The following is a 20,979-nucleotide window of genomic DNA, read 5'->3' as shown; positions in this document are numbered from 1 at the left end:
CCAGGCAGATTATTTAACTTTGGGTTTATTAACTTGTTGCGTTTTCAAGAGTATCCAGGACTTGCAATTTTTTTTAGGTGATGATGCAAAAATTAATTCCCAAGGAAATAGTAGAGAACAAAGGAATGGAGTTTTCTTAAGAGTTTCGAAACACTTTTATAAGCCATTGTTTTGAAGTAATGAGGTCAGGTCTTTTGGTATAGAAACAGTCTTGGTCACAAAAATTTCATGATTCTTTTAAATTGTAGTGTAACACAGACACGTTTTTGTTTCAATCAATATTTCATGCAAGATCTCTCCTTAAAGAGACAATTCCTTCTCCGTCTATAACGACAGCCGTTCTTTCACTTTAATCTTAAACGATTAAGAGAAAAAAGAAGGAAAATCAATGTTCTCTTTATATTTTTCCTTTATTTCAAAATACATAGGAAAACATTAAAAGTAACTACAAATACTAAATGTAGTTGCATATGCAAAATTTGAAGCTTCATCACGGTTTAGACTGTGTTGATCACTTTTTTTAAAATGGTGTAATTGAGGCCCTGCTATCAAATGACTTCTAATCTCTGGAACAGTATAACGATTTTAATGATATTGCATGCGCTATTTCTAAAAATATTTTTCACAAAATAAGGACAAAGATAAAATACTGTTGACAGACAATATTTGCACAAACACTGTTTGCATAATATGTAAATTAAGTCCTAGCCTGAAACAATAGTAGGAGAAGACTTGTTTCCCAAGTCTAGCATTTTGTGTGGTTGGAAACAAACATCATCGGTTTTAGGATTAGAGTCATGTGTAACTTTTCTGTCATTGATTACTATCTGACTGAAGATAAACCTTCAGGACATTTTCTTATAATTTGATAATTTCTGATCAAAATGTCAGAAACTCTGAACAACAATTCAGCCTGTCTGGATCAATCAGTTTTGATTCCAGATTGAAAACAGAAAAAGGAAAAGTCATTTTAAAGCCAACATAAAGTAAAAGAAGACTCTGATACTATTAGCTATTTACTTATTTCCTGTTTTGGACACAGTGAGAGTTGCATTTGCCGAGCAGCTTGCTCAAGAGGAAAAGAATTTAGTTTTAGCAGTCCTACTCAGAAAAGCCCTAAATAAAAATTATCCTAGCCTGTCTGACTGCAGGGAAAGCTGCAATGTTTCCTCATATGATAATGAGGAATATCTGTTGGCTCACTCTTCACTTTTCACTCTAGGTTGACATGTAGAAAATGAATGTTAAGAAATGAAAGCTTGGGAGAAAAAAATGTTCTTACAGAGCAGATGCCTTGTTAGACTTGCCATATTTTTTTGTCTCTTGATGGGCAAAGGAAACTTGATCCTAAAAAAATAGATTTAAATGCAACCTTTTTCAATTGTTATAGGGCATTGTTTCCTCTTACTAATAGAGCTATTTTATGTGTTGCATGTTTTTAGTTTTGAAGGAACGTGACCTATTAGATGTTTACTTTATAAAGAATCTGGTGATATGGATGTTAACATGTAAAAAAATGATTGGAAGTGAAGGCAGATAAAGGCAAGTAAATATTCTTGAATGCCTGCTCTCTTCCTTTTTTTTCTTTCTGTAAATTTAAATCCATGAAATTACATCAGCATAAAGCAAAAAGAATACATGGGTGGCTTAGCTTACTCTCTGCTCTCAGCCACTATTATGTAAATGAAAAATAGCTGTGAGTACAGTGAAAAGAGGGTGACAAGGCAGGATGTGATTATGGACATGCACATCTGTTGTTAATTTAAATTGTATTATATTTGACAGAAAGATAAAATGATGCATACAGACAAGCTAAAAAAGAAAGGATAATTTATCATGTTCTCTTATATGGTATTTTTATTGAACATTTTTGGTTAAATGACATTTTTAAGTTAGACCAGTCATTCAGTAATTGGTAAAAAGACGTGCTTCAGGGAAATTACTCTTACCTATGCAAAGGCTCAGTTGCAGGCTTTTTAAAGTCATTGTCAATTTAAATAATACCTAGATTATAGGACTTGATATTTGTTTAAATATTCTAAGGCCCTTTGTTTTGGGGCTTTATAATAATGAATATTTTCCTGGAGTGCTCAGCACAGTGTAGGAATGGGCTCACAGACCAAATTTTACTTATCTAGAAACTCCTGTTGACTCAAATAAAAGCTGAGATGAGCACTGGGTTAAAAAGTCCCTTTTGCAGCATACATAAGAGAAGAAAACTGCCATCTGTTAGTAAATAAAAACACTATAGTGTTCAGCTGACGCACTGCTGGTTTGCATGTATGTATCCCTGTTGCTGGAGGAAGCAAAGGAGTTGTTGAACAAATCTAATGACCATGGGAAGCTTGTCAGCCTGACAGCATTTCCTTCCTCCCTTCCAATGAAAATGTTTATTTGTTTTTATTTTTTATTAAGTTTTATTTTTGCTTAATTCTTTACTCGTGGTTACATCATGCATTCCCAGACAGGCAAATTTCCAACTAATGCGCTCTAAGCCATGAATTCTTGTACATTCTTTGAGCAAGCACATTTCTTACTCAATTACTTGCAGGATCAGAGTCTTTAAAATAAATCCACTGATACTGCAGTTCTGAAAACATACTTAATACTTGTTTAACACAAATGCTTAAGGCATTTTGTTTTCTTTAATAGCATATGTGGTCCAATTTGTTGTTTCCGTCTTTCATTGTGAACCATGTCATGAAATGTTGTGCAGCCTTTCTGAATGTAAATTGAATGATTTCTGGACTCTGTTGAAAGCAGAACTCTTACTTAAGCTATTGTGCTTTTGATGGTGTAAGAAGTGGGTGTTAGAGCTGGGAAATGCTTCAAGATTCAGCTCAATATTTATGGGAGAATATTTTATTGTTTCTCTTTCCCATACAGGTTTATCGTGGATATCTATTTCATACATAATCTCCTAAAACACACTTTACAACACTTTGACTGTGTGAACTGCCTTTATTTAACAGAAAATTCAGGTCTTAGCTTTGCTAGAGGCTAACTGAGCCTAAAAATAGTATCTGATTTTATAGTATTGATATTGTTATTTCTTGTTTCTTTTTAAATAATCATGGAACTCAAAGATAATTCTTATCCAAGTATGTTTTTCTCAACCCAGTTGTTTGAAATATTAAGTATGATTGATTTTATTTTAAACAGTGCCGTTCTGAAATGTTGCAACATTCTTTTGTTCTAACTCCTTTTTAATTTTCTCCAGAGATCAAAAATAGCAGTGTATGAAAAGATGTGGACCTACATGAAATCAGCAGAGCCATCAGTGTTCACTAGGACTACTGCAGAGGGAGTAGCTCGTGTCCGCAAATCCAAGGGCAAGTTTGCCTTCCTGCTGGAGTCCACCATGAATGAGTACATTGAGCAACGAAAGCCATGTGACACCATGAAAGTGGGAGGAAATCTGGATTCGAAAGGCTATGGCGTAGCCACACCGAAGGGTTCTCCATTAAGGTGGGTGGAATAGTATAACAATATAAAATGTGTTGTTATAGTATTCCACCTTCCCTGATGTCCCTGATGTAGCTCTTTTTGTTTTGTGTGTAAACATGGTATGTTATTTTTCTTTTCTTCCATTTCATATTTTTTTGATCAACAAAGGTAACCATTTCTAATTGCAATATGGATTTAGCAGCTATAGTTGGCATATCTTTCAAGGCCATATAAAAACCAAACTGGTTGAACACTAGCTACTTGAGGTCAGCCTCAATAGAATTAACATCAGCTATTCTATTTCATCAGCTTTTTTCACCAGTTATGGCAGTATTATGCCTACATTATCTGCATCAATATCTGCATCAACAATATGCCTACATTTTATGTTTTGTTTATTGACCTTGGCTACTAATTTCTGAATAAGAAGCTGCTTAAAACATCTTTTTTCAACTGTCATCACACAGAGGCAATTAGTTCTTCATTAAAGTACTTCTATTAAAGCACCTTCTTACTTAGAAAAAAATAAGCTTGTGTTTCTAGCATTATGCATTTCAGTACTGCCTTCAAACTCACCAGTATTTTCGTTATCATGGTATCAGACACACTTAGTCAAGTAGGAGAATTTTTGATTCACAGGCAGAACATCATTTGCTTTTCATTCAAATTGTGAGGGAAACAAAAGTGAAGGTACTAGTTCTGCGTTAAAATTGGCAGTATTTACCGTTGTGTTGTCTTTAATGTTTAAGGCAAACAAAACTTGCCTTTTTGCTCTGGTAGACTTGCCAATTTTCTTCAAAGCAAAAGAGCAACTAGCAGATTGAGGGAGTGTGGCCTGTGGAGTCTTACAGAGATAGGGCACATGCAAGTGGCGGGAGGGAATGGCCCATGGAGCAACCAGCACCCCATTTCTCAAATTTCACCCATGTGCTCATGATAAGGGGTTACAACAGGCTCTGATGAAATAGCTTCACAAAGGAGACGAAGTGGGTTGAAGGGAGGAGTTACAAGTGCAGATGGAGACACCGTTCTGTGCAGGGAATAACGAAGGAGGTACCATCCAAGACCACAGAGGAGACATCATTACCACAATGCAGATAACTAGACTCATTCTTAACTCACCAATTTAATCTGCACATAATACCACAAACCTCTGTAGCCTTAACTGTATCACACGGATGAAAATAGGAGTATCATCAGAATCATTTCCATCTGCAACAAAAGAAGATTTGTATGTGCAGGGGAAAATCAGGTCAGTTATTTCAGTGACTGAATAGGAATTTTTGGTCCTCTCAGCACCTCTCAGATGTAAAAACTGTCATCTTCACCACTGAATAAAGTGGTAAGAGAACATAAGGAGGTGAGAGAGGGAAAACGATGACAATAAAAATAGGAATTGTAAAGAAAAACATGTCCAGAACTCATAAGGTTGTTAATGGTAGAAGACAGCGGGTAATAGGAGAGACTGATCTGTTATCTGAGTATACTTTCAAAGCACTTATTTTTTATTTTGTGTTTCTAATAGATTGCTATCTCCTTCTCAGTGTTTCAGACAACCTAGAAGTGGTAGGCAGCACTACAGTTTAGTGGAGCTGCTTTCCTGTGGTAAGGACATACCCATCGCTGACAGTCATGCTTCACTGTGCCAAACCTAGGGCAAACTTTTTAGGAATCACTTTAGCTTCCGTCATATACATATATTTGCATTGGGCTGTTTGCTCTAAGCATGCTCTGTGGTGCTCTTTAGCCTCTTTCATTCTTTTCTGCAGAGTATCCAACACCAACAACAAGAGCCAGCCTGTTATAATGAGCCCTAAGAGGCAGTGTAAGTTGGTTTGTCAGATTTGGGCTTATTTCAGACTTGTATAAAAATATCTAGGAGTAATGGGGCTGAGACATAAAGCAGTGAGACTTAGAAGGAAGAGGGCCTAGTAAGACAGTTTAACAAGAACTGAAAGGAAGAGCACAACCGTGATTGTAAGGATCAAGTGTGAAATCCTGGTTCCATCCCAACTAAAGACCAAGCTCCCATAGGTTTCAGTGAGACCACAGTTTGGTCTAACTGGGGATAAGCAACTATCATTAGGGTGATTTGATCAACAGCGTTTAGTTTTTCACATCCTACCTTCAAATGTTTTTCAAAAAGGGGAATACAGGGAATCCTACCCAACGTGAAAATCGGACCAAATCTTCTTTCAAGCTGTCTCGACTGGCTGTCAATGTCCATGCCTTTCCTCAGCCTTTCTTTCACGTGTGCTAAGCTGCTTGTTCTCCTGCTGCATCCCATTCCCTCTCCAGCCCCAGTGACAAACCTCAGGCAACACATCAGTGCTGCTTACCTATTAAAAACATTAAGCAACACACTTAATGTTCTGAACAAAAATAAAGAACAAGCAATACCTCACATTCGCACCGCCTCTCCCATCTATGTCTCTGGACAGTAGTGCTTACTGAAGAGGGGAAAAGTTTCCTACCCCTGTGTTTTTGAACAAAAAAGACTCAGCTGTAAATTTTAACTGCATGCTTCAGTATTTTCTGAATTGTTTGAAATTATAAAATGTGCTGGGTTTGCTATTTTGACTGCATCCCACATGGTAGTGTTTCTGTTACTGAACAGATGACTTATGTAGCCGCCGCCTGCACAGATAATTGCAAATATTGAACATGCAGTTTGAAATCCATGAAGGGCAGACTAGCTAAGCTCATTACATAAATTAGATGAAAGACATAATTTGTTACGGGGGTTGTAAATTCTATATTTTATTTAATAATTTCCTATTTGATTTATGTGTAGACCACAAATTACTTGATGTAAAATATCACAAATAATTGCAAGTATCATATAATTGTTAAACATTTACACTCCGTTCTTGGGCTTTTCAGGACTAGGGAAAAATATCATTTTTTTCAAATGAATTATTCATAGCAAATTATTCACTAAACTCTTTGAACACCTATTTCACTAGGGATATTTTAGTCTTAATCCTCTTCCTACTTACAATGATTATAAATCAGGAGTTTTTTCACTGAAAATGTAGTAACAGCTGCATAAAATTGATGTGAGTATATGGAGAACCAGACCATATATTTTCACTCATCTAAGACTGAGAAGAAGTGGGGTAAACTTAAGCAGACTTCTTTCTGTAGCATAGGACTAGCAATGGTTCCTTGCCGTCATATTGCCAAGCTCATGTTCATAACAGAGGACATACCCATCACTTTGCTCATGCGGATGAAATCCACCTGTCAGAGCGATCCAGGGACTGGTCTCTCTGTTGCTCATGAGCTTACACATGAGCAGGGTAGTGGATTTTAATTTGAAACTCTTCCTTACTGGGTTCCATACATACTCCTGCAGTGTTCAACCAGTACCTATTGGCTAATTGGAATGATTTGTTCTCAGTGCTGGTGCAGTATTAGGATTCATGCATATCACTGGATGGAGGAGAATGGGAAATGCCTGATGTGTGTTTCTTTTATGCCCACTGGGCAACAGCACATTACACATCATGTGTGTCTCCTTCCTTCCTTCCTTTTCAGTGATACTCATTTCTATATAAAGTTGTAAAACACTGACATGGTTGAGAAGGAACATGGGATTGAGGGCAAAGGCTCTCATCACAACAAAGACTGAGTTTCTGTCATGGCACTACCCAGGTGTCCTTACTGTTTCATTCTCCTACCACGGTAGGTATCTGTCCAAAACTACTGTGTAGTAATCAGTGTGAATTAATGAGTTTTTTTCTTCAAAGGTGGTGTTTTCAAAGGTGGTTAAGAGAGTGCTCCTTGTCCGCTTAGCAAGACCTGCCTTTATAAATGTGTTGTAATTAGAAGACGTTCTCATGGCCAGACTTCTGGCCATTGAGGATCACCCCTGGTTCGTCTGCCTTACCACTTGCAGCAATCTGTGTTTCTAGAGGGCAACACCTGGAGATCTTGTACTATGCAAATCCTGTGCCTTGCATGCCTCTGCTTTTCTGTTTTAGATATGTAGGCATCATAAACAAGTTTGAATAGTGATGAACACGAGAGAGTTCTCCACTCTAAGAGGTAATGAAAAAGGAAATAGGGACAATATTGTCTTAAAGGTACACTAAAAGCTTTTTCTACTTTTTGTACCTTGAAGCTGTTTGATGCAAAGGTGAATGACAGGTTGAGCTAAAAAATGAGGAATTGTTGTCATCGTTTCTGTGACTGTTTTAACTAAAGACATTTGGCTGTCCTGTCCTGCAGCTGACAGTATGCAGCATGGGTGTGTGAAACCTGCTCAAGTCCTGAGTGTCTGGTGAGACACTCTGAGTCCAGACAGATGAGAGTTGCTGGATTAGATCTAACCAAATAATAAAACCTGTTGTGAATAGAAGTGTTGATGTATTTTAGAGATTGGTGGTGGCTGTTCACCAACCTGATGAAATCCAGAGCTATATTAAATTCCCACTATTGCAATTATGGCTAATGTTTCTAGATATGAATCTGTGATTCTGTATTTCATTATTTGAGTCTTTATTCTTTGGATGTAGTAAAGAAGTAACTCCAGTTTGACTTAAGGAAGAATTGTTTATGGTCTGAGGAGGAAGGAGGAAAGGTCCATATGGTGGTATCTGCTGATTCTTTGCAGTGTGACAGCTGGTGACATGAACTGACTCTTTACACTGGCTAAGGGCTAGTTCTTTATCTGTTCTTTACTGTGTTTGTATTAACATGAGGTGGGAAATGTGGGAAGAGCAAGAGTGAAGCAGGTGATGCGGATGTAATTTTCTGATCATTCTAGCAACTTTTGTGAAGTGCAAAGTACAATGTGAGTGAAGCTGTGGATTTTAGTTTCCATCCCTTGCGAGGGACAAGTGCCCTGGAGAGTTCAAAAGGCATCCCAGAGGTGCCTTGTCAACATCTTACGGATTCTCCTATAATTGTGCAGTACCTGAAAGATGTTTGCCCTAGGAGTGAGGGATCTGTCATGGAGGGAACGTTTTCTTGACAAAACCTGTGAGTTTATGTGAATAAGGTAAAGACCTATTATGAAGGGAGTCTTTCTGTGCATGGGCTTTAGAAACTACCATCTTGATCTCAGTGACTTAAGCTAGTCCTTGTTTTCCCAAGGTAAATCTCCAAAACTACTGTTCTTTCATTGCTTCATTTCATTGTGGTACTACAGCTGACATTGTTACCTCTGCTTCTCAAGGATATATCCAGTATGGACCCTTAGTTAGAAATGTATTGTTGAAGGAAGACTTTGGTGATGGATGCTCATTCATACAAAATTTTAGTAGACCTTGCATAGGATGGGATATTCCCTATTCTTTTTCTTTCATTAACCTGAAACAAGCTTGGGAAAATAAGGGTAAATCTGATTGATAGTATAATTTCTTCCAATGGGACCATAAAACTTTTTATCAAGTTCTGTCCTTGATGTTTTTGGAGACCAGAGTATAAGGAGCTTATTGTGGAAGGAATTCCCAGATCATTATTCACTGTCAAAGGGGTTTATTGTGAACTTAATATATTATTCTGATATATACCCCTGTTCTCTTTTTACCCTGGTTTTGTAGATCAGTGAACGGATAATTCACAGCAAGCTCTGTGTGAAAAGAATCAGAGTCGTTCCACAGTAGTTACCTGTAAGGACAGATAAAATGTTTCCACCAAAACTTCTTGTATTCTCTGGTTTCTTATAATTTCTATAAAATTGGATTTGTGTGTACAAAAAATGGGTATGATATTCACAGCTTCCCTCTGAATAAGAGGAAAACTAGGAAAAAATGTTTGAGCTGACCACCCAGATTATTTACAGAGTCAAAATTTATTTACTACAGAGGACTTATTTCACTAGTGTTTTTCAAAGGTTTTGCACTGTGGAAATCCATGAATCTTCACAAAAATATAATTTTCCCATGAGTGAAGCCTCCTTGTACAAGTTGTGTTGAATCATAAAGTAAAGCATTTCCCTGGACCACTCGTCAGTGTACCCTGTATTGCTCAGATTTCAAAAGAATTCATAGTTCTATTTATTTTTTAACCAATACCATTGATGTAACTATTCTAGCTTGTGGTGTTCCTGTGCATCGGGTCTGCATTGTTTACTCAATGGTGTGTTCCTGTTTGTAGGAAGGTACAGAAACAGGCAAAGTTAATGTACACTTGGGTCACCGTGGTAAGGTCTGTGCCCTGCGTGCTTTTGAGCATTGTTCTGGCAAGTCAGAGAGAAGAATGAGTATTTCCTCTGCTGCCTAGCTGTCCTCCAGCTGGCAACACTGGCATAGAAAAAACCTCCCCAGATCATTCTGAAAACAAGCAACCTTCACAATGAAAAGAGATGCAGAGGAAACAGGTTAGATTTTTTTTCACGTTTCTGTTCTCCTGACAGAATGGCTGGTCTTGCCCATAATCGCTGTGTTATCTGTAGAGGCAATAATTTTAGCAAAGCACTGAAGGAGCTAGAAACTGGTGTTATTTATGTTTGATGTAGAGCAGATGTAGTGACAACTGGTGAATAATGGAGTTTTGAGGATAAAAATGAGTGATCTGAAATTACTGAGTTTGCCCTCTATTCTTGTAAAGCAAGGGGCAGTGGAGAAAACAAAAAAACCTGCGTAGTTATGGGGTGTTCTGTTGATATTTGCAACAGGATTTTAGTCATGAGATTCACTTACCAAGATTTTACAAGGTCATTTCTTTCTGTGATACAAAATTATTTGAAGAATAGAATGTGATCTATAACATTTTATGCATATTGTAAACATATCCTGTTTGACTGATGGTGTAGATCGTACTGTATGACTTTGCATAATATTCTTCCCTTCACTTTAGGCTTGAATTACCACCCTATTACTCATTCTGTGCCAGAGCTTATAGCCCGGGTATTTCTCAAGCAGGTCAGATCCTTCAGAGCTTGTTGGGTTTTCTGTCAACTAAAAATAACATTTACTAGGTAAAAAGGCAGAGACTGGGCCACTGCTTAGCAAGGAATGTAAAAGTCAGAGGTCAAAAGAAGATCAGTGGAGAGAGAGCCTGGCAATGAATGCCAGCAATTGTTCTTTCAGCTGAGCCTGGGAGGCATACTTAGTTTCGGTTATCTGGATTATTCCTGTCGGAAAACAGAACATCTTTTAAAAGTAAAAATAAAGCTTTGAGAGCAGAGACCAGAATTCCAGTTTGCTCTGTTCCCCAGTGATACCTATTGGATTAAGCTTATAATTTTTAATCAATATCAGGGTCTTCCCCGTATGAAAAGAGTGGAATAAAAAACCAGAAAACTTGATCATGGCTAATGAGCTCCGTTGCAAGATGTACGAGCAAATGTATTTCAGCAAAATCTTCTTCTTGGAGGAGGAGTTTTGCGCCTTCTTGCAATTTTTACCTGTAGAGGGAGGAAATTGTGATAATCCTGACTTGAGTCACCAAATTGCAGAGAAGAGAATTATTATTGAGAGAGTTTCTGATATTTGTATCATTAGAAGAAAACAATTCATTAGTGTCCATGATGCTGAACTCACTGAGTTTTCTCTGTCCTGCCAAAAAAAAAAAAAATCAGTGTATCTTTCACGTACTTCAAAAAGCCATCTCTGATCTACCTTGCCCCACAATGAAGAAATACTCCATTGCCATGTGCTGAAGATTTCACCCTCAGACTTCAGGGGGTGGTTCATAATTGAACAAAGCTCTCTGTAGTCTGGAGGAGAGAGCAGAAGCCACAGGAATTTGTTCTGCTGCCATTTCTGTTTTCCTACACTACGAATGACATTAGAAGCAACTGATGGAAGGCAAAGGTCTTCCAAGAAGCCCGGCGCCCATTCTGGTGGCACAGCCACATTCAGGTACCTCTCTGCTAATATCATCCTCCTCCTTACTCCAGGGAAGGTCCCGGGATTTTAGTGAGAACAGTCATGAAATGAGGTACTTCTGAGAAAGAGTGAAAGGACATACCATGGAAACAGCAATAAAACTATTGACAAGAAAGGAAATTTTTTATCTAAACATTGCAATGGCAATAGGCATTTTTAGGTTAGCGGTATAATCAGTATAAAAGGTGAAACTACTATTCCGTCTCTTCAAATTTAGCATTGGCTTAATAGCACGATAAGGCTTTCTTTTTCATTGTTTTCCTTTTTTATGAGATATTTATACAAGAACTTTGTGCTTCTGATATTTAGTGATTACTAAAGGTGAAATTTCTGTGCTGTCGTATAGAAGCACTGTTTGGGACAGACCATGGTAGTCAGCACCAGGACAAATTTTGTAACAGGCTCATTTTCTACAATCAGAAAGAAATCAAAGCATCAAAACAAAATCACAGTTCTTTTTTTGTTTGTTTGTCTGGTTTAGAAATATTTGAATGCAAATAGAATAGGAGCTTCATGATATCAAATCTGTCCAAATGAAATTTGTCAGGCTGTTATTTAAGCATAACCAATGGCCTTCCCTAAAACTATCAGTGAAGACCAGAATCTCTTAAAAATACTGATACCATTGCTGTGCACACATCTTACTGACTCTCTGGAAGTTTGCCAAGGTTTGATAAGCATTAATCCCCAGAGTATGCCAGTGGGACACAAAAGACTTATCGTTGTTTCCAATATATAGATCCTCTGAGGAGCAAACTCTGCTTCTTGGCACTTCAGAAATACATTTCTCCTGCCCTTTTCCCTGCCATTTCCCCAGTCCCTCATAAAGCAGCTCAGCGGAGGGCAAGATGCAGCCCATTATTTTTAACAATGCAGCTCGTTATTATTTCTCTCTTTTCTTTTCATTACAGTTTTCTGGCTGTTGAAGTGTCAATTCCCAGGAAACTGCCAGGCTTGAGAATACGTATTCATTAAGGGCACAAGCCAACAACCCTTTGAAGTTGATGGTACAGTTCCCACCAAGTAAAAGGCCTATCCCACTAAGATAATAATTGTCCAGGTAAATTGTAGGTAGACTAAAGCAAGGGAGCAGGTCACTGAAAGGCATTTCAGCAGCTCGTAACAATAACTCTCTGTGGAACTGACATTTGGGGAACAAATAGCGCCTGAAAAACAGTTTGCGATTTATCTGTGTGGTAGTTGCAAAACTGCCCACTTCCAATTGACAGTAAGTACTAGATGGACTCCTGAGAGACACAAAAAAAAGGCCATTTAGTCTTTATGCAGCCTTGGCTCTTGGGAGAAATCACAAACCAAAAGTAAGGAAAAAAGTTTATTCTGTTCCTTGTGGTTTATTTGAGCTGAGAACAGTATCTTAGACTGGCACACTGTGCGACAGCGTAGGCGTTATGGAGGGAGTGAACGTCCCAAAATGAAAGGTGAAAAGATGTTGCCAATGAAAAAAGGACAGAACAAGATTCAGGAGTTTTAATATATTATTTAAGCTACTCTGTGTCTTAGCACAACACCTCTAAAATGGAGCTATTTCCCAACATCAGCAAGATGTTCCCAAGCTGCTCAGGTTCCAGATAAAAATGACCATATGTGCATTTCACTGAAAGTACAAGTTTAAAAGATTGTATGATAAAACGGTGACTTGTGGTCACTCAGTATTTCTCTGAACTGGTCTACCTTGTGCGTGGTAGGAAGTAGAGTCAAAACTACTGCTCTTTTTCTCAACTATCTCTAGATATCCTTTGCTCAAGTCTCTGTATTTTTATAGCTAGTAGTCTTACTCCCATTTCCTTCCTTCCTTCCTCTGCTTCCCATTTCCATTAAGTCACAGAATCACAGAATCACAGAATCACAAGGTTGGAAAGGACCTTCAAGATCATCAAGTCCAACCATTAATCCAGCGCCACCATGTTCCCTAAACCATGTCTTGAAGCGCCACATTCACACATTTTTTGAACACTTCCAGAGATGGCAACTCCACCACCTCCCTGAGCAGCCTGTTCCAATGCCTGACAACCCTCTCAGTGAAGAAATTTTTCCTAATATTCAATCTAAACCTCCCCTGGCGCAACTTGAGGCCATTTCGTCTCGTCCTATCGCTGGTTACTTGGGAGAAGAGGCCAACACCCTCGTGGCCGCAACCCCCTTTCAGGTAGTTGTAGAGAGTGATAAGGTCTCCCCTCAGACTTCTCTTCTCCAGACCAAACAACCCCAGTTCCCTCAGCCGCTCCTCATAAGACTTGTGCTCCAGACCCCTCACCAGCTTTGTTGCCCTTCTCTGGACATGCTCCAGCACCTCAATGTCCTTCTTGTAGTGAGGGGCCCAAAACTGAACACAGTATTCGAGGTGCGACCTCAGCAATGCCGAGTACAGGGGCACGATCACTTCCCTCCTCCTGCTGGCCACACTATTGCTGATACAGGCCAGGATGCTGTTGGCCTTCTTGGCCACCTGGGCACACTGCTGGCTCATGTTCAGCCGGCTGTCAACCAGCACCCCCAGGTCCCTTTCCGCCGGGCAGCTCTCCAGCCACTCCTCCCCAAGCCTGTAGCGTTGCATGGGGTTGTTGTGACCCAAGTGCAGGACCCTGCACTTGGCCTTATTAAATCTCATACAGTTGACCTCTGCCCATCGATCCAGCCTGTCCAGATCCCTCTGCAGAGCCCTCCTACCCTCCAGCAGATCAACACTCCCACCTTGGTGTCATCTGCAAACTTACTGAGGGAGCACTTGATTCCCTCATCCAGATCATCTATAAAGACATTGAACAAGACCGGCCCCAGAACCAAGCCCTGGGGAACACCGCTTGTGACCGGCCGCCAGCTGGATTTAACGCTGTTCACCACAACTCTCTGGGCTCGGCCATCCAGCCTGTTCCTCACCCAGTGAAGAGAGTCACTGAGTAAGAGTTTAAATCAAAGCTGAAAAAGGGTTTAGCTCCTATCTATCCATATATTTTACCAAATCACCTGATGCTGAACAATGCTGTGTGCTCTTTTGTTGAGTGAGCCTCTTTTTTTAACAGCTTCTGGCAGGATTGGCATTTTTCTGTAGTCAAAGTTTGACTACAATTTTCCCTGCACTTTCTTAAAGCCAAAAGTCAACTGGATGAAAGTGGTCCAAGCATGACCTCATACAGAGACCTATTTTATTGTTACACATCAGTTATTTCTTTCTACTTTAAAAGAACACATGAAAAGAATAATCTGCCTCCAGGACACAAAGACGACAGAGCTTTTTTTTTTTTTTCTTCTCTGCACCCACCACGTGAGCAGGAATAGCATCTATGCGCGGGAAAATCCAGATCCCTTGCATCTTCCATTAATGAATGAGGCCTGCAGGTGAGAGTAGCCCCAACATCTGGCAGCCCATCTGTTACCTCCAGAATAGGCTTTCTCTGTACATAATTACACATTAGGCTCATTCCAATCTATTGCTTATATGGTTCCATTTAGTGCAGCCAAAATTTGCAACTGTGTCTTAAGAGAGACTTTTACATTCAGAATGAGACCTTTGGCTTCCTTGGTATGGATTTAGGCAGCAGTGTAGAAGTTCTCTTTATACCATTTTATGCTATGTCATTTGTGTGGTTCAGATCTATTTTGGATCTTAAAACTCTGAGTCTAAAGAAAAACTCATTGAACCTGGATGGATATCTGCAAGTATTTCCTACAGAATATCTCGACTTTTTCTCAATAAGTCATATCACCCAAATTTCAGGTGCCTAAATGCAAAACTCACTAGGCAATTCAGATTTTTACATTTTCAACAAAAAATTTTAATTTGAAGATTTCCACAAAAGCTTTTTACTGGTTGCAACACAAAACAATAAAAGCCAGGACATAGGCTGATGCTCATTTCTTTACTGATCTTTAATTAAAAAGATTATGTCCTTCTGTGTGCATAGGTGCATCTACTTCAGATGCTCTGCACTTTCTAAGATCTATTGCCTCCACTTTTCATCAGTATATGTTACTATTTTAATCATATTCTAACTTTACCTGGTAATGATTTCCGCCTCCCCCCCCCCCCCCTTTAAATCCATAGGAACACTTACTTGACAATTAGTTCTGGTTGTGCAAAGTTTAAGTAATGCAAACTCAGGCTATGGAAGTGTAGTTGAAAGTGAACAGAAAGTCATCAGAGTTTCTTGAAGATTTAGGAGTTGTTCCTATCACAGTTAAATAAGCAGGCTTCTACTTTTGGCATCTCTTTTAGATAGTGGGCAATTATCCAAGACAGTTTCCAGTTAGAGGGCTTTTAGCTCATCCAATTTGTAGGCCGCAAGAGAAAATATTGTGGCATCAAATAAAATAATTGCAAACAATCAGATCACATCTAGAACACTGCATACTTTTTTGGCCTCCTAATTGAAGAAAAACATCAATAAATTGAAGGAATTTCAGTGGAAGGTGATCAAGCTGGATCTGGCACACCTGCACTGTGAGGAGAGGCTGAGGAGCTGGGCTTGTTCAGCCTGGAGCAGAGATAGCTTTGAAGGGGACCTAACAGCAGCCCACAGTGCCTGTGGGGAGGTCTTCAAGGAGATGGAGCCAGGCTCTTCACAGCGGTGCAGGATGAGAAGGTAAGAGGCAATGGGCATAAACTAAAACAGGAGAAGTTCAGACTGGATGTAAGGAGGACCTTTTTCCCCTGAATGCCTCGGAACAGTCTGATGGTGACACTGGTTGCCCCAGAGAAGTTGTGCAGCCCCCATCCTTGGAGGTTTTCAAACTGACTGGATGAAGCCTGAGCAGCTTGGTCTGACCTCACGCTTGTGTGAGCAGGAGGCCGCACCAAACACCTACTGGGGTGCCTGCCAGACTGCACTATGCTATGATCCCTTTTTGACAGTTATGGATGCTAAAAGGACATCTTGAACCATCACATTCAATCTCCTGGAACTACAGAGTATTTGGAAAGTTGTAGGAGCTTACAGAGAGGGATGTTTAAGTTTTCTGTGTAGCGGAAAGTCTTCTTCCCAGCTTGTACCAAAGCTGCTCCTGACCACTAGGCTTTAGTTATGATTTCTGTGAATCAAAAGGCAATCAGATTGTTCTTATCTAAATTCGCTTCTCATGCTGGAAAAGCAAAAGAAAGTGAGAGTGTCTGAATTCAGTGAAATAAGTGGCAGTGCTTCGTATCTCTGCTTTGCCAGGGCAAAGGGAGCCCTTACCTTCTCAAGCAGCCTTGTATAGCTGCTGAGTGACTGACAGTATGGACCTTTGTGGAACACTTAAGAGTAGGGTCAAAAGGTGGAAGAGATTTTTGTTAGAGGAGTTAGACCACCCAGGTTGGCTGTTTCTCACTTTTGGCAGGGTATGCAGAAAAATTAGGAGTATCTCATGGTTAAAGACTGAGTTGAAGGAATGTGCACAGAAGTTTAAGCTTAGTCTGCCTCTAGGAAGTGTTTTCCATTGGGAGGCAAGACGGACAAATTCTCTATGAACACTTGCCTGAAAAGGCCCAAAGATTTCTGAACGGCAATAAAGTGTGGTAGACTGAGCATGAGGCTGGAAGTCACGTTGTACTGATGAGCTTAATTATGATCCTGCCCCAATTTCCTGGGAGTCTCGGAGGAGGTCAGTTCACCTTCTGGCTTCAGTTTCACCTTTGCAAATTGAAGGTAGTGACAATTGCCCATCAACCTCAGAGGGATAGTGAAGATTAATAGCGTAGTTTTTATTGTGCTGTGAATATGTAAAGTACATTCCTATTTCAGATGTTTATATGATTATTTCAAATCCATGGAGGAACAAGCCCCACAGTAGATTTCTCAGTGTCTTTGATCAAAGAAAATGTTTTAGAGACAAAACAATAGGGGAAATGTAACTTCAGCTAATGGTTTCTTAAACAGTCTATGGTCTATGACCACATGTTGTTCTGTCTTCCCTTTAGAAAGTAATAGCAGAAATCTCCATCACCACTGGACCCTACTCCCTCCAGCTTTTTTTATTAAAAGTGGCATGTGGGCATGTGTTCAGGACAACAGCAATTACATTAGCTGGATCTCCATATCCACTGTGGAGATCTATTAGTAATTTCCATACCTTGTTTTCTCTATAGCCTGGTTGCTTGTGTTTGAAACATTACCAGCATGAGTATTACTGTATTGACGTGACTGTGCTTGGTCTGGCTGGTACGAGTGCTGGTGTATTTGCATTTGCTGCTGTGTACATGGCTCTACTGATGGTGGCAACGTTATATAGCTGGTTGCCAGAGGGATTGGATTGCCCTTGTCTGATAATTTCACCTGATCTTGGACTGATGTTCAGCTGGCTTCAGGACATTTTAATTATCAGCACACTGGCTATTGGACTGACTATCTCATCTGGTTGCTGGCATCGTTTACGTTTGTCTCGGCCTATCAGATCTTCCTCATTAACTTCTGTGATAATATTCAGACAGAAAGTCCTAGGAATTCTTCCAGCTAATCCCCATTTTGGCTGCTGACCAAATAAGGCTTTATATGACACGACTATAATTGCTTCATTTGTATGGTATTGATCTGCCATTAGGCAAAACACAATCCAGCATTTCACTAAGGCTCAAGTTATGCAGTATTATTTATTGTTTGCATTGCAATTGCAGCTAGAGTTCCCACCTGGGGAATGGACCCCCTGTTTTCTCTCTCGGTCTCTGCTTCTAATTAAAATAATGAACTTCAAAGTGTTTGCATTATAATTAGACCAAAGCTTAAGAAACCATCTCTTAGCAGGGAACTTTCCATTTATCGCCTTCCTTCTAATCCTTCTTTCTGAGAAACGTCAGTATGGGGTCACAAAGAAGCACATAGAGTTACAGAAATCTCTCATACCTCCTCTTAGTCTAATTTTAGATCTGGTAACAGTGTATCAGCTGTACAGACTTTATGAGTTAGTGGTCTGTTTCTGACAACAGTAAAAATCAAGCATCCATCCTGATTTCTCAGTGTTGCCCATGCCTTTTTGACATAGTGGCCATGGTATGTTAACACCTTTGTGGACGTTGATGTCAGCTAATTAATTCACTCGGAAGCAAATTGCATTTTTGCCCTATAGCTTTCCCATGTGGGGTTATTTTCCTCACTGGGAAAAAATAATGGGTGAGCGGTCTGCTTATATTACAGGAGTTTCAGTACCATACAGTATGTTCATGGTATTGGGCTTTGCAGTCAGCTCATGCTTCTTTCTCATTAAGGTGGGACTGGGCCTTGGTGGGACCTGGTGGCTGAAAGTCTAACCAGACAGGCAAAAGATTGGTGCTCATTGGAAACAGCACCTAAAATAGTGGGTTTGGTTTCGAAAATAAAAATCTAGAAGTAGAAGTGCTCAAGGCCAGGTTGGATGGGGCTTTGAGCAACCTGATATAGTGGAAAGTATCCCTGCCTGTGGCAGGGCTTTGGACTAGAAGACCTTTAAGGTCCCTTCCAGCACAAACCGTTCTATGATTCTACAATTCTGTGAAATTCAACTGAACCTGGCTACTCTGCATATTCCTGAGAACAGTAACAGCAGGAAGATTGTTTGGGTTTTTTTTCCAGTTGCAGCTGTTGAGAAGATGGCAGGAGGTTTTTCTGTCACTGTGGCTCTTGCCACAGGTACCTATTTCTGTCACCCTGGGAGTAGTTAAATGCAACTCATTTTGTATGAAATCTACTCTTGAGGACACCTCAGAAACATTATCTAGGACAGAGTACTTTTATCACCTTTTATGGAGCATCTTAAGCTGATGATGAGGCAGTTTGTGAAAAGGGCATGCACAGATGCTCAGTTGAGCATCTTTACTTGTAGAAGTCACTCCATTCCTGATGGGTTTTTTTTACCATTTCTTAATCTTAAACTGGCATCTTTAATCAGTTGCTGTTACGAGGTCTTTCTGCTTACAAGGAAGAAAATGTAGCAACATCCATTTTTTTTATCCATCTTATCATTATATGTTCATAAAGGGTGAGATTCCACCTGGCATAAATGAAAAATTGGAGAAGTCTGATAGTGCAATTTCTTCAAAAATTGCCAAATTTGAAACAGTCTCCAAAAATGCCAGGTATGTTCAATACTACATTAAGAAAGATCTTGGGTTTATTATAGTAGCTGCCCTGCTACCCACTGAATAGAACATACATTTATTTAGCACATTGAGACATGGGGCTGGGTAAGAATCAGAAAACCTAATTTTTGCAGTGAGTCCAGCAGGATATTTTATTTTCCATGATCTGTAGCCAGAGTCAGCAATGAGTCCTGACTGGTTTTGGAGGTCACAGTAACATTTCTTCTGGGGATAGGAGATTCAGCCCAGGGCTGGGTCTTCCTGTGGATGAAAGCTGTGAAATGCTCAATCGAAGGTGCAATATTTCTGCCACTGCTAGGACATGTTGAATGGAGTGAAAAATTAGAAGCTGCTGAAACAGCTGCCACCTGCTTTGTGCTGGAAGATTTTGGTGTAGTAAAATCTTCCTCTGCGTAGGGTGGCCGGAGTCTGCAATCTTAATAGACTGTCTAGTAATCTATCAGCAACATCAAACGGACTGAGATGGATATAGAGAAGGAAGAACTTTCTAAGTTATAAGGAACCACACCCTATTTCTATTCAATAAGCACTAAACTGCATCTAAAAGAGAAGCGTTTTTCCTAGCCTCATTCTGGGTGAAAATAGTCACTCTGTGGCATTCAGAAGCATAAACTTAAAATGCCTTACAAATATGACTAAAATATTATGTAAAAGAACATTTAAATCTACTGGCCAACACCAGTAACGATGAATAATGTTTTCAATCCTGTTAAAATCAAGTCATGCATTGGAAAAACAAATAGATCATTTGTGCAGACAGTAAACTGCAGCATTTGGCTTTTTCTTGCAGATGGAGTGACATAAGGAATCTCAGCGACATGTGCCTGGAGAGCGTAACGTAATGTCACTGAGACAGGCTTGCACTAATGCAGTCTGGGTAGGAGGGGAAGGGGCAGCGTGAGACGAGGCAGAGCGTCACTGCTGAGCCCCCCGCCCCAACAAGCCGTTGCTGCCTGTTTCTCAGCAGCGCTAATCCAGCACTGATGGAATCTCTGCCTGGCACTAAGCCTTGTCCTGAGCCCTGCCATGAAACCCCTCCCTGTCTGTGCCAATGCTACCGTTTCCTCTCGGTTGGGGGCCCCTAAATTTAGGAGTTCCTGTAAAGGCAGGTGAAGCAGCATCCAAACACCCTCCTGCGACAAAACCGTGAGTCGAGATGTGCTTCGCCTCAGGTGTGAAAAGGCAAAAGGCTTTCTGCCAGCCATGCCAGAGGTGAATGCTACCCCGTCTGAAAGCATTAAGTATTTTGGGGGCATGTTTTTAAAAATGCTTATTTTGCACATTTCACATTTTAAAATATTATTTTACGTGCTTTCAGCAATATCAAATGTATGAAAAACGTAAAGGGCTCAGGATTCCTGATGTTTCTGAAGTGAGAGAGAGTTTCAAGGCAACTGGCAGTGGGCTAAGCTCATCATCAAAGCAACTCCTGCAGTGTGGAGACAGCGTTACACTGGTGCTCAGACCCTTTTGAAAAATCCCACTCAAGCCTTTAAAACATGTATTTTGGGTTGCAGGTGTTGGACTGCAGAAGCCTATTCACATAATTCTGCTTATGCTGCAACCAGCAAGAAAAATTGTACTTTGACAAGTGGTAGTGCTCAATGAGAACAGGATTAGGTAGTC

The 20,979-nt window shown here is 39.9% G+C and overlaps 1 protein-coding gene across 2 annotated transcripts in view; it reads left to right on the top strand.

The window, feature by feature from the left end:
- GRIA4 (glutamate ionotropic receptor AMPA type subunit 4) overlaps positions 1-20,979 on the top strand; it is a gene marked incomplete at its 3' end in the record, with an annotated part of 250,182 nt that overhangs the window by 203,969 nt on the left and 25,234 nt on the right. For both annotated transcript variants that reach the window (XM_082009469.1, XM_082009470.1), the window contains exon 13: positions 3,221-3,468. In XM_082009469.1, the coding sequence (XP_081865595.1) occupies positions 3,221-3,468 (248 nt within the window). The remainder of the gene's footprint in view (positions 1-3,220; positions 3,469-20,979) is intronic.

Source organism: Phaethon aethereus, assembly GCF_964289735.1.
Source record: "Phaethon aethereus genome assembly, chromosome: 1".
In the NCBI taxonomy this organism is placed as follows: Eukaryota; Metazoa; Chordata; class Aves; order Phaethontiformes; family Phaethontidae; genus Phaethon; species Phaethon aethereus.
This window is presented reverse-complemented; position numbering and strand designations above follow the sequence as displayed.